The 17585-nt window shown below is 44.3% G+C and overlaps 1 protein-coding gene across 3 annotated transcripts in view; it reads left to right on the forward strand.

The window, feature by feature from the left end:
- The window catches only part of FEZ2 (fasciculation and elongation protein zeta 2), a 335869-nt gene that overhangs the window by 45748 nt on the left and 272536 nt on the right, over positions 1-17585 (forward strand). For all 3 annotated transcript variants that reach the window (XM_073627652.1, XM_073627653.1, XM_073627654.1), the window contains exon 2: positions 5749-5857. In XM_073627652.1, the coding sequence (XP_073483753.1) occupies positions 5749-5857 (109 nt within the window). The remainder of the gene's footprint in view (positions 1-5748; positions 5858-17585) is intronic.

Here is a 17585-nt window from a genome sequence, read left to right on the forward strand (position 1 = left end):
GCACTGGCTCAGAACTGGCCTTTCGCCAGTTGTTATGCTTTCCCCCCTCCGGTACTGATCCCAGCCGTACTGAGGAAGTTCCAGCTGGAAAACGCAACCCTCATTCTAATTGCGCAGCATTGGCCCAGGAGGCCTTGGTTTTCCATCTTAAGGAGTCTGGCAGCGGAACCTCCCTGGTTTCTGCCAGTCCAGGAGAATCTTCTTTCCCAGGGGCCAATCTGTTGTCCCCAGGTGGAGAGATGGAGCCTTGCGGCTTGGCTACTGAAGAGGAATTGCTGAGGGGCAGGGGTTTCTCGGATCGCTTAGTGGAGACCCTCCTAAGTTGCAGAAAAAAGGAAACCCAGGTTATCTACCAAAAAACGTGGAAGCGTTTTAATAGCTGGTGCACAGAAACTTCCTTTGATGTACACAGCTCCATAGCGGTCTTAGAGTTTCTGCAATCAGGGGCGGACAAGGGGTTAGCCCTTGGCACCCTGAAAGGACAAGTTTCCGCTCTGAGCGTTTTTCTAGATGACAACTAGCCTCTGATCCGTGGATAGTTAGATTTTTTTAGAGCATTGAGTAGGCAGAGACCATTGAGGGTCTCTCCCTTCCCAATGTGGGATCTTTCTTTGGTTTTACAGGCCCTTACGGGGGAACCTTTTGAGCCATTAGAGACTTGTACGTTAAAATGGATTACCCTCAAAACGGTGTTTTTGGTGGCAGTCACTACGGCAAGGAGAGTGAGTGAACTTGAAGCCCTTTCTATTAGGGCACCTTTTTTTTCAGGTATTTCCAGACCGTGTAATTTTTAGAACCGATCCAGCTTTTTTGCCAAAGGTGGCCTCGGTTTTTCATAAAGGCCAGGAAATTGTTTTGCCCACCTTCTGTTTGAATCCTGTGAGGGAACAGGAACCACCCTAAGGTAAAGTGCTCGCTTATCCTCTCTATGGTGCTGTCCTGAAAGACGGAGATGGGAAAATCGGAGTTACTTACCGGTAACGTCCTTTTCCAGGAGTCTTTCAGGACAGCACAGATACCCACCCTAGTTCAGGGACATTTCTGAAGAGTTCGTCACAGAAGAACGTCAGGTAAGATAAAAAGTTATGACGTGTTCTTGTGTCTCACCAGCTAGCCGGAGGTCCTCTTGAAGAACTGAGGGGCCGGGGGGAGCCGCGAGGATTAAATCTAAAATTTGAAGGCGGTGTTTCCTCAAAAGGGGAGGAGCCAAGGTCTCTGTATGGTGCTGTCCTGAAAGACTCCTGGAAAAGGTCGTTACCGGTAAGTAACTCCGATTTTTCTGCAGATTTTTGTTTTCAGATTTACCAAAAACTTATAATATGAGGTTAAACCTTAAGAGTTTCAGTTTGTATGCAATCAGGCAGGCCCTTGTACTACAAGGTTTTGGGAAATCTAATGACAAAAATCTGCAGAAAATCTAATAGTGTGTATGAAATCGTGGTCACAGAAGTGGCAAGGGAAGGGGGGAACGATTTATTCCCCCCCCCACAATCATCCAACCAGGCCCAGAAGTCCCAATGATGGTCATCCCGCGTGGGAGGAAGGCTGGGTGGTCACCACCAATTCATTTTAGGAATTGTGAGGAGGGTTTACCGATTTTGTTATCGAGACACCCCCCCCCCCCCCCCCCCCCGCTGCAGAGGTTGCTGGTTGCAGATTTGCTGACGTGCAAAGAAAGCTTCAGCTTTACTTTCATCACTGCAGGAGTTAAAAGATCACAAGGTGATAGTCAAAGTTCCCCCTACGGAGGTGGGCAGGGCATTTTATTCTAATGTTGTTCGAAAATCATCAGGTAAGTTAAGGCTGATACTGAATCTGAAACCTCTGAGTCCATTGCATACAAAAGCTTCCGGATGGATTTGATTTTTTTCAGCAGTCTCTCCAGCGATCTCTCCTTCCCCCAGGCTGTTATGGTCTAAATAGACTTATGATTCATCTTCAGTTTCGAGCACTGGCCCTTGGCTTCTCCTCGTCGCCCAGAGTGTTTACCAAGGTTGTGGCGAAAGCCTTGGCATTTCTACACCCCAGGGGCATTTCAGTGGTGGCATATCTGGATTACCTGTTTATGGGCGCAGAGGATCAACTTTTACAAGATCTGAGGAAGGAGCAGAAATATTTGGAGGACCTGGGGGTTGCTCCTGAATCTGGAGAAGTTGAATCTGGTCCAGGCACAGGGAGTTATCTTTGGGGTATGAGCTCGACTCGACAGACCAGAAAGTCTATCTTCCACAGGGAAAGATCGAGAGGCTAATCGGGGCAGTCAGTTTTTTTACTAGGAAATCAGTTGGTTTTCTTAAGCTATGTTGGTCTTAGACCTGTTATCTATTCCGGTGGTGCAGTGGGCGGGGTTGCATTTGCGATCCCTGGAACTGTTCATCCTGGAGGTTTGGGATAGTCGCCTTAAGTCATTGGACTCAATGATTTGAGTTTCTGACTCTGGTAAAAAAAAGACACTGGTGGAGGAGGGGCAAACCTTTTGCAGGGGCTCCTGTGGGTCTTCCCAGTCAAGAGGAAGACAACAGATGCAAGCACAATGGGGTGCAGAGCCCATTTGGAGTTGGCGATAGTTCAGGGCACTTAGCAGGCAGAGGAAGCAAGGAAACCCTTTGATTGCAGCTCAAAGCCTTCCAGAGGTAGCTCCAAGAACAGCAAATGCAAATTTAGACCGTGTGGCCTATGTCAACAGGCAGGTGGAACCCGGAGCAGCACTCTATGGCTGCTGTCATTGGAGCTCCTCAAATGGGCAGAGGACAATGTAGCATCAGTCTTAGCAGTTCATTTGAAGGGGAACTTGAACCAGGTGGCAGATTTTCTCAGCAGAAGACTTCTGAGGGAGTCTAATTGGAGTCTCAATCAGGAAGTTTACAAGGTCATCGCACAAGGCTGGGGTTCCCCTTACATAGACCTGATTGTGTCAGGAGAAAAGGCGTAAACAGGTGGGACATAGCGTTTAGCGGTAGATGCACTAGTCAAGCCTTGCCAGTTTCCTCTGTTACCCCCCCGGCATTATTGCTGGTGGTCCTGAGGAAGTTTCGGAACAAGAGGATCACCTTGATTCTAATTTCTCTGCAGTGGCCCAGTAGACCTTGGTTCTCTGTCTCCTCCAATCTGACGATGGAACCTCCTTGGATGTTGCCGCGTCGGGGATCTGCTCTTTCATTGTGATGACTGCTACGAGGGTTAGTGAACTGGAGACTTTGTGAGCAAGACCTCCTTTTCTACAGATTGTTCTCGATTTCGGTGATGTTTAAAACGGATCTAGCTTTTTTTTTTTTTTTTTTGTCTAAGGTGGCTTCTAGCTGCCATCTGGGTCAAGATATTACTTTACCTTCTTTTGCTTTGAATCATTCTTGTGACCAGGAGAGGAAATTTTACATGTTGGATGGTAGGAGGGGTGACCTGCAGTATTTGGTTAGGACTAAGGACCATAGGAAGACTCGTACCTTTTTTTTGTTTTATTTTCAGGGGCCAAGAAATGTTGTAGGGCCTCTAAGGTATTTTGCAAGGTGGCTGAAATTGGCAATCAGGCAGGCTTATCTGGTTTCAGGACAGGCAGTTCTAGAGGGCATTGTGGCACATTCCACAAGAGCTATGGCAGCTACTGTAGTGTTATTGCATAATATAATATTATTCCACATGATTCATAATAGAATAGCAGTATACCCCAGAGATGGGGGACTCGAGTCATATGACTTGACTCGAGTCAGACTCGAGTCACCTGTTTGAGGACTTGCGACTTGCTTGACAAAATTAAATAAATGACTCGACTTGACTTTGACTTGTCACTAATAACTTGCGACTTGACTTTGACTTGGGCTATTTGACTTGCAATGACTTGGCACCACCAGTGCTGTGTCTTGGCCTAGGCAAAAGCCGCCCCCCCCCCCACACACACACACACACAAAAGAAAGCTCCCCCCGAGTCCCGGCTTCGGGGTAGATCAGTATTTCGCCTTAATTTGTGACTCGACTTGACTTGCTTGCTTTTCGCCACAGTAACTTGGGACTTGCTTGTGACTTTAAGGTTAAGACTTGAGACTTGCTTGTGACTTGCACATGTGTGACTTACTCCCATCACTGCCCAAATATGTACAAACATGATTGGTAATAAAAAATTCATTCATGATTCAAACAAGTAAAAACCCATGGTAAATGCATGATTGCTGTGACATGGCACCAGTAAAAGCTTGACGCGTAAATGGAAATTGGCCGTTAATAGTAGTAACTAAGGCAGGAAGAGGGAACAAAAAAACCTATAGTCACTACTATTAACGGCCAATTTACATTTTATTATAGATACTTCCTGTGTACAGCTGCTCCTGATGAGTGGAAATTATCCACGAAACGCGTCAAGCTTTTACTGGTGCTATGTCACAGCAATCATGCATTTTACCATGGGTTTTTTACTTGTTTGGTAATAAATAATTGATTCATGATCCAATCATGTTTGTACATATTTGGGTATACTGCTATTCTATTATAAATCATGTGGAATAAGGTTATATAATGCATCTTTTTTTATATTATGTGATTTACCAATCATGTTTATTATAATTCTGTATGTTACCTTCTGAGTTACTATCATATTACCTTGCACTATGTACATCTGTACTAATAAATATTGTATTTACTAATATTGATTGATTCATTCTACCCCAATGATGGGTTTCACCTAAAGTCCCATTAACCCCCCCCCCCCATTCCCCCTTCCTTTGCATCTAAAAATTGTCAAACTATTGTTCCTCAACATAAAACTGCAAGGATTTTTAATATATCATCATTTTACAGTACATAATATCAATCGATTACAAGAATCTGGAAAAATCTCTGTGCGCAAGGCCAAAATGCAATGTTGGATGCCGGTGATCTTCAAGCCCTCAGAATGCACTGCATTAAAAACAGGCATGATTCTGTGGACATCACTGCATGGGCTCAGGAATACTTCTAAAATCACTGACTGTGAACGCAGTTCACAGTGCCATCCAAAAATGCAAGCTAAAGCTCTTCCATGCAAAAAAGTCATATCGGAACATGATCCAGAAACGTCTTGGTCTTCTCTGGGCCAGAGCTCATTTTAAAATGGTCTGTTGCAAGATGGAAAACTGTTCTGTGGTCAGATGGATTGAAATTTCACATTTTTATTTTTTTTTGCCAACCATGGGTACCTCGTCCTCCGGACTAAAGAGGAGAGGCACTTTCCGGCTTGTTATCAGAACTCCGTTCAAAAGCCTGCATCTCTGATGGTATGGGGGTGCATTCGAGTGTATGGAAAGGGCAGCTTGCACATCAGGAGAGACCATCAGTGCTGAAAGATACTGTATATATCCAGGTTTTAGAGCAGCATATGCTCAGGAAAGAATGGGACAACATTTCTATCTCAAAACTCCAGCAACTGGTCTCAGTTCCCAAATGTTTACAGGGTAGTGTTAAAAATAAAGGGGATATTACACTGTGGTTGTACTTTGCCAGCTTTGTGAGATGTGTTGCTACCAATTTCCTTTGTTTTTTTTTTTCCTAAAAATGGTACATTTTCTTATTTTAAACATTTGATATGTTTTTCTTTTATTGTGAAAAAATATGGGTTTATGAGATTTGCTAATTTTTACATTCTGTTTTATGTATTTTTTTTTTTTTTATGTCCCAACTTTTTTGGAGTTGGGGGTTGTAAATTTGAGTAGACTGCATATCAGCTTATTCATTTACAGTGTGTTTTTTTTTTTTTTTTTTTTTTGTGTATTTCCATTTCAGAATCTGGAACGCTTTGAATGACAACTATGGCAATGTAATGCCTGTGGATTGGAAATCCTCTCATACGAGAGCATTGCACTTGCCAACACTAAACCTTGCGGAGAAAGCTGTAAGTATTAAAATTGATGGTGGCAAATTAGCTTTTACGGCCTGTTTACACTTCTATGCATGCAGCAACAGTTGTACATGTATAAAAGAAGAAAGTGGAAAAAAAAACGCTAAAAAATCCAGTACTTTGTAATCCTTTTTTGTTTTTTCCTGACTGGGGGGAGAAGAAGAAACTTGGTATAATGTTGAGCTTTTCTTAAAGTGGAGCTAAACTCCCAGAAATACTCGCCTCCACTTCAGGGATGCAATGGGTAAATCCCTCGCCGGCCGCTGCCATCTTCTCCCTGGGTACTTCCCGGTGTTGGGTTTTCAGCCTCTTGACTGGCTTGTCAGGGGATTGCAAGTGCATGGAGGTCTGTCATTCTGGCACAGCCGGATTATGTCGGGAATGCACGCTGAGCTGCGCATACACAGCTCAGTGGCCATTCAGTAGAAGATGCGAGCAGGCAGATAGGTGTGTTCTTACTGCTTATTTCTCCTGCAATAAAGAGCTGCCTTCTTGCAGTTTTTATTAGTTAAAGTTCAGTCAAACACCAACTATACTTCGTGTTTATAACCCTAAAAAAAAAAAAAAAAGTGGATCCCGTTTCTTAAAAACATATTATACAGCACAGTGATTGTGCTGTGTAATTTGGCCCCCTTTATCACCTAAAATACCTGTGTTACATAGTTACATAGTTAGTGAGGTTGAATAAAAACACCAGTCCATCCAGTTCAACCCAAGTGAGTATGGGTTTGTGTCTACAATTCTCCCTACCCCTGTGCATTGTCTCATTAAGATGCTCGTCTATTATAATATTATTTATTTAAGGTACCCATATAGCACTGTAAATGTCACATGAATCGGGTCTCAGCACCAGCTTCAGTGAAGAGGAGAGATGGCCACCAACAGCTGCAGAGCCTGTGCGATGACGTTACCTAAAAGGCTAACTATGGGGCATCCGTTGTATGCTGTCCCACCTCTACACTGAAGAAGGCGCTAAAACCCAATGATGTGACTGGGCCAGAGTGTTCTGAGAATAGGTAAGTATACAAATTAGGGATGTACCAATATCAGTATGATTTTTGCTTCTTAACCACTTCCCGCCCGGCCTATAACAGAATGATGGCTGGGAAGTGGTTCTGTTATCCTGACTGGGCGTCATATGATGTCTAGCAGAATAACATGTCGGCGCATGCCCGCGGGGTCTGACACACCACATCTCCAATCGTGATAAGAAGCCTCGGACAGAGGTGATCATCGCGAGAACCCGGAAGTGCCGGTAAACTGCATTCCTCGGTTCGCACTGACAGGGAGAGATGATCAGCGGCTCTCCCTGTCAGAGGGGGGGTCTGTGCTGATAATCAGCACGCTGATTATCAGCACAGACCCCATCAAATGTACCCATAAGCTGCCAATCGGTGCCCTATCATAACCTCCTGCCAGTGCCAATCAGTGCCCACCATAGTGCCAATCAGTGTCCATCACTGTGCTAATCAGTGCCCAGTATTAACACCAGTCAGTGCCGCCTATCAGTGCTGCATATCAGTGTCGCTTGTCAGTGCCCATCAATTCTACATATCAGTGCCGCCGCCTCAGTGCCCATCGGTGCCCCCTCATCAGTGCCTGTCTGTGAAGGAGAAAACAAAATTTTATAACAAACGTAGAAAAACTTTTTTTTTTTTTCAAAAATGTCGGTCTTTTTTAGTTTAGCAAAAAATAAAAAACCCAGAGGTTATCAAATACCACCAAAAGAAAGCTCTATTTGTGGGAAGAAAATTATAAAAATTTAGTTTGGGTACAGTGTTGTATGACTGCGCAATTGTCATTTAAAATGCGACAGCGCTGAAAGCTCAAAATTGTCCTGGGCAGGAAGGGGCGAAAATGCCTGGTATTGAAGTGGTTACAGGTAAAGTAAAGATTAGGGCTCTCCATAAAGTGGACCAGCCATCCTTTTTACTATTACAAGGGATGTTTACATTCCTTTTAATAGGAATAAAAAGTGAGCAAAAAATAAAAATAAAGGGACAGTAAAAATAAAGTAAAATAAATGTGAACATTTAAATCGCCCCCCTTCCCTCCGTGCTCGCACTTAGATGCGAAAGCATATGCAAGTTGTGCACGCATATGTGAACGGTATTGCACCACATGTGATTTATCGTTGCAAATATTACGAGAGCAATAATTCTTGCGCTAGACCTCCTCTGTAACTGTGAACGGGTAACCTGTAAAAATGTTTAAATCGTTGCCTATGGTGATTTTTAAGTACCGGAATTTGCTATTCCACAAACGTGTGCGTAATTTTAAACTGTGACATGTTGGGTATCTATTTACTTGGTGTAACATCATCTTTCACATTTTACAAAAAAATTGGGGTATATATTATGTTTTTTCTTCAACCTATTGAAGTGTATTTTTTTGCCCAATCGATCGCCATTTTATTCCCTAGGGTCTCTGCTCAAGACAAATGTATACGTTGAGGGTATTTACATCCAAATCAGGTGAACGGTGTAGGAATTACAACAGTTTGCATATGTGCCTCCCACTTTTTAAGGGACCAAAAATAATGGGACAGATTAACAATCATCCATCAAACTTTTACTTTTTAATACTTGGTTGCAAATCCTTCGCAGTCAATTACAGCCTGAATCTGGAACGCATAGACATCACCAGATGCTGGGTTTCATCCCTGGTGATGCTCTGCCAGGCCTCTTCTGCAAATTTTTTCACTTCCTGCTTGTTCTTGGGCATTTTCCCTTCAGTTTTGTCTTCAGCAAGTGAAATGCATGCTCAGTCGGATTCAGGTCAGGTGATTGACTTGGCCATTGCATAACATTCCACTTCTTTCCCTTAAACTCTTTGGTTGCTTTCGCAGTATGCTTCGGGTCATTGTCCAACTGCACTGTGAAGCACCGTCCAATGAGTTCTGAAGCATTTTGCTGAATATGAGCAGATATTGCCTGAAACACTTCAGAATTCATCCTGCTGCTTTTGTCAGCAGTCACATCATCAAATACAAGAGAACCAGTTCCATTGGCAGCCATACATGCCCATGCCATGACACTACCACCACTATGCTTCACTGATGAGGTGGTATGCTTTGGATCATGAGCAGTTCCTTTCCTTCTCCATACTCTTCTCTTCCCATCACTCTGGTACAAGTTGATCTTGGTCTCATCTGTCCATAGGATGTTGCTCCAGAACTGTGAAGGCTTTTTTAGATGTTGTTTGGCAAACTCTAATCTGGCCTTCCTGTTTTTGAGCACTCACCAATAGTTTACATCTTGTGGTGAACCCTCTGTATTCACTCTGGTGAAGTCTTCTCTTGATTGTTGACTTTGACACACATACAACTACCTCTTGGAGAGTGTTCTTGATCTGGCCAACTGTTGTGAAGGGTGTTTTCTTCACCAGGGAAAGAATTCTTCGGTCATCCACCACAGTTGCTTTCTGTGGTCTTCCGGGTCTTTTGGTGTTGCTGAGCTCACCGGTGCGTTCTTTCTTTTTAAGGATGTTCCAAATAGTTGATTTGGCCACACCTAATGTTTTTGCTATCTCTCTGATGGGTTTGATGATGAATGATGGCTTGCTTCACAGATAGTGACAGCTCTTTGGATCTCATATTGAGAGTTGACAGCAACAGATTCCAAATGCAAATAGCATATTTGAAATTAACTCTGGACCTTCTATCTGCTCCTTGTAAATGGGATAATGAGGGAATAACACACGCCTGGCCATGGAACAGCTGAGCAGCCAATTGTCCCATTACTTTTGGTCCCTTAAAAAGTGGAAGGCACATATACAAACCGTTGTAATTCCTACACCATTCACCTGATTTGGATGTAAATACCCTCAAATTAAAGCTGAAAGTCTGCAGTTAAAGCACATCTTATTTGTTTCATTTCAAATCCATGGTGGTGGTGTAAAGAGGCAAAAAGATTAGAATTGTGTCGATGTCCCAATATTTATGGACCTAACTAGTGTTTGGAGGTTATAAATTAAATTTAATTTTCTAGGAAAGAATACTAATTTTAAATTTGTAAACAAAAAGTGCCAGAAAAAGCCTAGTCTTAAAGTGGTTAACTGATAATTGAGCGGTCATGCAACACTGTCCATAAGAATCTGCCCCTCTCTAAACTGTAAAAAAAACCTGCCTGATCCTGCCACTTCCTGTATCCCCCTCTCTGCGCTGACCACGATAATCAGGGCTCCTGACCAGAGTGATCAGTGTACTTCCCTTCGTCATCCACAGCTGTGCTCTCTGCTCTCCTCTCTCCCCCTCTTCCCTGCCTGTCAGCTCCGTGTCTGTGTCTCTGTCGCCCCCCCCCCCAATCCCTACTGCTATTAGAAGAAATAAAAGTTTATATATGGTCACTGCCAGCCCCTGTATTATAGTTGGGCATAGCACACTGTATAAATCCTTTTATAAAAACGAGGCTTGTAAATATCGAATATATTATTAATATATTATTATTTTTTTATTTTTATTTTTTTTTTAGCATGATCTTCAGGCCTGGTCACCTGACTCTCGACCGGTTTCCAGGACTACTGCAGGAAGGGCTGAGTGGCCATGCAACCTCCCTGGCTGACCTCAGAGGGAGATCTCTGCCCCTCCTGCAGAAGCCATTCATTGGAGCTGTGTAGCGGCTGCGAGTCATATGACCGGCCTGAAGATCGCACTAAATTGGTATTTACAAGCCTCGTTTTTTTACCTTCGAATGTTTGTTTTTCAAGTAACAAACAAAACATACCAACACATGAAAAAAAATATACAGCAGTACACTGTCATATGAAGAAGATCTAAAGAATTGTCATGTAATCTGGTGCTAGCTTTACTATGGCCTGGGGTGCATGTATATTAACAACTCGACAGCCGGAAACCCAGTAGGTCTTGGGGTATAGATCAATCTCCCCCTCACACCGAAAGGGATCTAACTGTGCAAGGGAGGGATGAATGGACCCCTACCCACTGGTCCGCTTCCTAACGGAACTCCACCAGGCGTTGGTGAGATCTGTAAGCTCCATATACATCTAGATTTGAACTTAGTGTCGTAAGGCCTATGTTATCACATGGTGTGAACGGGGTTATAGCCCTCAGTTGAATAGAACAAAGTGTGTGTCCGCTTACAGGACACCAAAACAAGGGGACAAAGCCCAAACATAAAAAGTAGGTGTGGGGAAGTTAAGGGGGTAGAGTAGAAAGCGGACAGTCGGAAGTAAAGAGAAAGGGGATGTGCAGTCAGTCATTCAGACCTTAACAATCTTTACGGTTGACGCGTGATCGGAGAGTTGCCCACTCCCATATAGACGGCCCAAGGTTCCCAAGTCTCCCTGAACTGGGTTGAGGTGTTCGATATGGAGCTCACCATCTTCTCTTGGGACATAATCCAAGATATTTTGCGTTTGGCCGCTATGATTGAGATCTTGGGAAGCTTCCAGGCTCTAGCTAAGGTGAGTTTGGCACCCAGGAAGATAAAGAATAATAGTTTTTGAGAGACTTTTGGAATATTGGGAATTAATCGGTTTAGAAGGGCTGTTGAGGGAGACTTGGGAACCACAAGTCCTGTGACTTTGGAGGCTATTTGAAAGATCTTGTTCCAGAAACTTCTGATTTTGGGGCATTCCCACCATATGTGCATTATAGTTCCCCTCATTTGGCATCCTCGGAAACATAAAGGGGAGACTGAAGGAAACATAGTAGAAAGCCGGAGGGGGGTCATGTACCATCTGATGACCTTCAGACTAGCTTCTGCTAATGATATATTGAGGATACCCTTGAATGATCTGGAAAAGGCTTTATGCCCGGTGTCCAAGTCCCAGGTTTCCTGCGTATCTGCCTCCCATGCCAGCATATATGGAGATTTCCTGCTATTTAGAGCAAGTGACAAGTAAATCGGGTAGATCAAGGATCTTAATACAATGGGGGAGGGAGATGTGTCCTGCAGAAGTGAAAAAGTGCCCGATCCGATACATTCCCCTGTCAAGCCACCACCAAAATGCTCTGATGTCCATGCCCGGGTGAAATTGCGGATTATAGAAAATGTGTGCTAAGGGTTTGCAAGGAGAAATTAAAGATTGGGAGTTCCTGAGTTTATCCCATATCGCCAAAGTGTGTGGCAGGGAAGGTGATAGGATAGGAGGCCTAGCCTTGGGAGAGCACTATAGGAGAAAGTCTAGAGTGAAGGATGGGACCGCCTGTCACTCCATATCTACCCTGTCTGGTCTAACCATTCAAGAGTAAACCATGGAAAGCTGAGCTAGTCTGGCTGCTTGGTAGTACCAGAACAGATTGGGGAGGCCCAATCCCCCCTTATTCCTCAGTCTTTATAGGGTTTGCCGTGCAAGGTGGTGGCCCGATTTACCCCAGATAAATTTAACTACTTTACTTTGGAACGATGAAAGATGTTCCTTTCTAATGGATATTGGGAGTGAGCGAAAGAGATATAGTAGTCTAGGAAGTAGGGTAATTTTGATAGAATTAATCCTGCCCAACCAGGAGAGCTGATGTGGGTGCCACTGTTCACTGTTTTGAGATCTGTTTCAAGTTTTTTGTAGATGGGGGGGGGTAGTTGGCTTGGTAGAGTTGTTCAAATTTGGTGGTAAGACTTATTCCGAGGTATCGGATGGAGGATTCTCTCCACGAGAAGCGATATGAGTCCTTCAACTGGGCCACCAGTGACGGCTGGAGAGAGACGTTAAGTGCTTGTGACTTGGTATAGTTAACTTGTAGACCCGAGATCCCAGCAGAATCTTCCACAAATTTACATATGACTGGCAGGGATGTGGTGGGGGAGGTAACAAAGAGAATGAGATCATCTGCGAACAAGCCACATTTATGGACGTTGGGTCCACATCGGACCCCTGCTATGTTTGGGTTGGAGTGAATGGCAATTTCTAGCGATTCAATTGCTATAGCAAAGATCAGCGGGGATAAAGGACATCCCTGGCGCATTCCTTTTGCTATTTTGATGGGGTCTGAATATAGCCCCTGCAATTTGATCCTGGCCTCGGGAGTAGAGTATAGAGATTGGAGGAGTCCTGTGAATTGAGAGTCAAAGCCCCATCGCTCTAGTATTGCAAATAAGTAGGCCCAAGAGACTGAATCGAACGCCTTTTGCAGGTTTAACGACAACAGCATCCAGGCTTGATCATGACCGCCATCCCACCCAGATTGTAAAATAGATACCACATCCACTGCTCTTCTAATTTGGTCAGGGTCTTGTCTTCCGGGGATGAACCCTACTTGATCTTTGTGTATGTATGTTCCGATAAAGGACGCAAGGCGCTCGGTCATTACTCTAGTCGTTATTTTTAGATCATTATTGATCAGGGATATGGGTCTATAGTTATTTACTTCACCTGGGTCTTTGTCTGGTTTAAGGATGACGGTTATGAACGCTGCATTCAAATGCGTGTCCAGGGGGTCTCCTTTGGATTTGGAGTTGATAAATTTTGCCAAATATGGTGCTATTGTGTGTGCAAAGGCTTTGTAGTAGGGAATGGAGAACCCGTCTAGACCCGTGGCAGAGTGTTTTTTCAGGTTTTTAATCACCTCGAACACTCCTTCCTTTGTGACTGAAGCTTCGAGCCTGTCTCTATGGTCCTCCGATAAAGTGAGATCAGGGAACCTTTTCACCTTTTGTTCACTATACAAGTCCGCATAGAATTTGTGAAAAGCTTCCATGATAATGATGGGGTTTGCCGTGGGTGGTTGGCCAGCTATATTTATTTTGGGGAAGGTGTGTTTGTGCAGGAGCGCGGTTTAACTTTGGAAGCCAAAAGAGACCCAGGCTTGTCCTTTTTGATGGTAGTATTTTGCCCCTTGCCATCTGATACTTTTGTCTGCATTGGCTGTTAGTGCTAGGTTCAGTTCAAGGTAGGCAGAGTCCAGGCGGGACGAGGGGAAGCAACATGGGTCTCTCTTGTGTTCCAGACGGAGCGCCTGGAAGCTTTTTTCCAGGTTCTCAATGTCAACCCTTTTCGCCTTTTTAATTTGGGATGTGATTTGGATGATTTTACCTCTAATAGTGGCTTTATGTGCTGCCCGTAGAGTCTCTGCCGAGATGTCGGCTGTGTTCAGTGAAAAATATTCAGAGATGACCAATTTCTATTCTATAGGATTGTTTCATTTAGTCGGCAGTAGGGAGATTTAGCTGTAGGGTTTCGGTTAGTTATCGCAATATTTAACATGGAATGGTCTGACCAAACCCTGTCAATAATTTGTGCTTTACTAACCGAAGGAATAAGGGCATTCGAGACCAGAAGATGATCAATTTTGACATAGGACTGAAGTGCATGTAAAAAATGCGTGTAATCCTTTTTAGAGGGGTTCGGTTCTCTCCAAATGTCTGTGAGGCCCTGCTGAAATACCATTTTGGTAATCTTTGAACTACTCCTAGTTCAGCGGATGGCTTGGGCATGGGGGGGGTTTGGATTTATTTAGACCCTGATCAAAAGCTACATTTGAGTCCCCGCCTAGGATTATGGAGCCCTCTAGCAGGGGTTCCAAGTTTTTGAAAAGTTTGAGGTGGGGGCGTAGTAGGTTACCAAGGAGTAGAGATGGCCATCAATTGTGCCTTTGATTAGAATATATCTCCCTTCGGGATCCCTCTGTTCCGACTTCATGAGAACCTACAGTTTCTTGAAATAAGAACAGCCACCCCTCTAGTTTTATCTTCAGCACTCGCTAAGAAAAACAGGGGGAATTGGAAGGTGGGCTTGTATTTGGTCGGGAACTGTGTTTCCTGCAGGAAGAGGACATCTATTTTGCGTGATTTCATATAGTCTAGAACCTTCCTGCGCTTGGTGGGGGAGTTTAAACCCTGAGCGTTGTGGGTTGCTACTCTTAACGGAGTGGCTGGTGGGTCAGCATCACTGCCCCAACCTCGGCGCACCTTAGAAATAACTGTGTAAAAAAAATAACAGCATTATAATTTGGGGGGTCAGGAGGCTCCGGGGGCGCAACCCCAAGTTACCCGTCCCTCCTCCCAAAATAAAAAACGGGAGGGGGGGTTCAGGCCTCCCAGGAACACACCATTGGGGAAAAAGACCACAGCCCTGTGCAGAGCAAATGATCAAAAGGTATAAAATAACAGCTTACTAACAACATTAACGTCCATGTAATCAAGCTGGAACTTGGAAAAGAAAGGAGAAAAAACCTTTGGGAACTCGGACTGCCTCTTGAACTGCAATTATAGGGAAAAAGGACAAAAAAAAAGGGGAGGAGGGGATGGGATCAAGAAGCAAAAGATGATATGGCTGAGAAAAAAAACAAAAAACAAAAAAAAAAATATGAATCGTTCCTGAACTCGGGGGGGGGGGGGTTGTAAAAAGTAAATCCTTTTAAATTGTTGTGAAAAAGCTTGCCTTGGAGTGTCATGGTAGTTTGGTTTCCTTGGATCTTTTGAATTTAGGTTTGTCCCAAACATTTGTCAGAGTGCTTGTGAGGGGCGTTTGGCAGATCCTGCAGGGGAGTTGCCGAGGTCCATCGCTGCTTCTTGTGAGATGAGGCGAAGGTCTAATTCTAATAGGAGTCATTCTCCGTCTTGGAAGCTGTGAAACGAGTGCGTCTTGCCCTTGTAGTCAAATTTCAGAGCAAAGGGGAAGGCCCACCTATATTTAATGTCACGTTGAGACAGTACTGCAAGAAGGGGATTCAGGGCTCTCCTTTTTTGTATCGTGGTCAGTGAGATATCGGCAAACACTTGAACGGCATGCCCCCTGCAAGTGAGGGGGTTTTGATGTCTGCACAGCTTTACTACGATGTCCCTGGGTTTGCCATGTTTCCTGGAGGGTCCCAGAGTTCTGTGTGCTCGATCGATCTCCAGTTTGTGTGAGGAGATGATAGGGATCAGCTGTCGGAGAAAGTCTTGCACCACAGACATGGTGTCAGTGATTGATTCTGGGAGTCCCCTGATTCTGCAGTTTTCCCTTCTGGATCTGTTCTCTAGATCATTGATCTGGGATAATAATAACCATATGGGTAAGGAGAAGAGAAAGGAAGAAAAAAAGGGGAGAGTAAATGGGGGGGGGGCAGATTCACCAGTGGAGGAGTGAATAACCCCAGAAAAGGGACATTAGTATACAGTGTCTTAGTGCAAGCAGGATGCTAAGAAGGCATTTCCGTCTTCCGAGAATGTGGAAGTAATAGATTTGATTCCCTGCTTTGCGGGGAAAGAAAATCCGTAATTTCCCCACTGACAGGACAGAGCTCTGCCTTGTTTACATAGGCAGGGCTGTGTCCTGTGTGTCTTCCTGATTGGTGGGTGCCAACAGTCTTCCGCTGATCAGCATCTGCTGTGTATAATCACAGCACAGCCGGGTTGCCAGTGGGCCCCCCCACCCACCGAAAGTGCTGGATCACATACCTAGTATGTGATCTGGCACAGCAGAGCCACCTTACCGCCTTATGTGTAAGTGATGCGGTTAGCAAGTGGTTACGTTTTTATTTCTTTAAAGAGGCGGTCCAGCCCCCCCCCACGAAAATTTAAGTCAGCAGTTACAAATACTCAATCCCCATGATGAAGACGCGTGATCCCTGTGTCGAACACACGTAGGGGACAGGCCAGGACAGAGCGAGAGTTAGTGAATCTGCCAGTGTTGAGACGCATACCATACTCCTAGACCGGTTCATTGTTTGTACGCTTTCTATAGAGCGGTGCACTGACGCACCTTAATATTGCGAGTATCCCATTTGGGGAGTGTGTTTTTATATTGATTTAATAAATTTAAAACAATATCACACCATCAAGCTTTTTTTTCTCATATATCTTTTTGCATACCGCATTGGAGCCTGAGATCTGGTGTGGTTCAAAAGCGTGTTTTGACTCGGTGTAGCAGCTGGATCACACGCTCCAAGGTGAGCACATTACCTGGGGGGCCACCGGATTGCACCTAAGCATGGTTTTGTGGCACAGAGAAAGTTGTGAGCATGCTGGAAAATAACTACATTGGACACTTAGCTTAAGCACCTTTTTGCTATTAATCTACAGGATTTCACTATCACCTTTATTATCGTTGCAATAAGGACTGTTCTCTTCACATGTACTGTGTGGCACTTAGCACTTTTGGAATTATTTATTTTATATTTTTATAATGCACCTTAGCATGTTTGTTTGATTTGATCTTGCATATTGCACGTTAGTGTGTTCATATATATTTGTGTATATTTATATTTAGGAGTAATTTTATTCACCTTAAATCATTTATTCACCACTGTTTGTGCTTTACCCAGTGGGGGTATACATTTAATTATTTTATTTTACGTGCATTTAAGTTTTTCTTATGTTTGTAGATACATACACATTTTGATTTATTATTTAGCGCAATATAGTACATTCTAGCGCAGCGTAATTTTTCTTTTACAAATACTGCAGCTGCTGACTTTTAATATATTGACACTTACCTCTCCAGAGAGCCTGCGATGCGATGTCGGCACCTCAGCCGATCTTTGGATCTGCTGTTGTGTGTAGCCGCCGGCATTCCTGGAAAGGCTTCACTGCCGGGTTTCCTTTCGGCTTCACTGCCGGGTTTCCTTTCGGCTTCACTGCCGGGTTTCCTTTCGGCTTCACTGCCGGGTTTCCTTTCGGCTTCACTGCCGGGTCCCCTTTCGGCTTCACTGCCGGGTCCCCTTTCGGCTTCACTGCCGGGTCCCCTTTCGGCTTCACTGCATGGTTCCCTACTGTGCATGTGCTTTCTAATTGGCCCGGCGGCAGAGGAAGGAGGAGGGGGGTGAACACGGCGCCGTCTC

Source organism: Aquarana catesbeiana, linkage group LG04, assembly GCF_042186555.1.
Source record: "Aquarana catesbeiana isolate 2022-GZ linkage group LG04, ASM4218655v1, whole genome shotgun sequence".
NCBI classification, from domain to species: domain Eukaryota; kingdom Metazoa; phylum Chordata; class Amphibia; order Anura; family Ranidae; genus Aquarana; species Aquarana catesbeiana.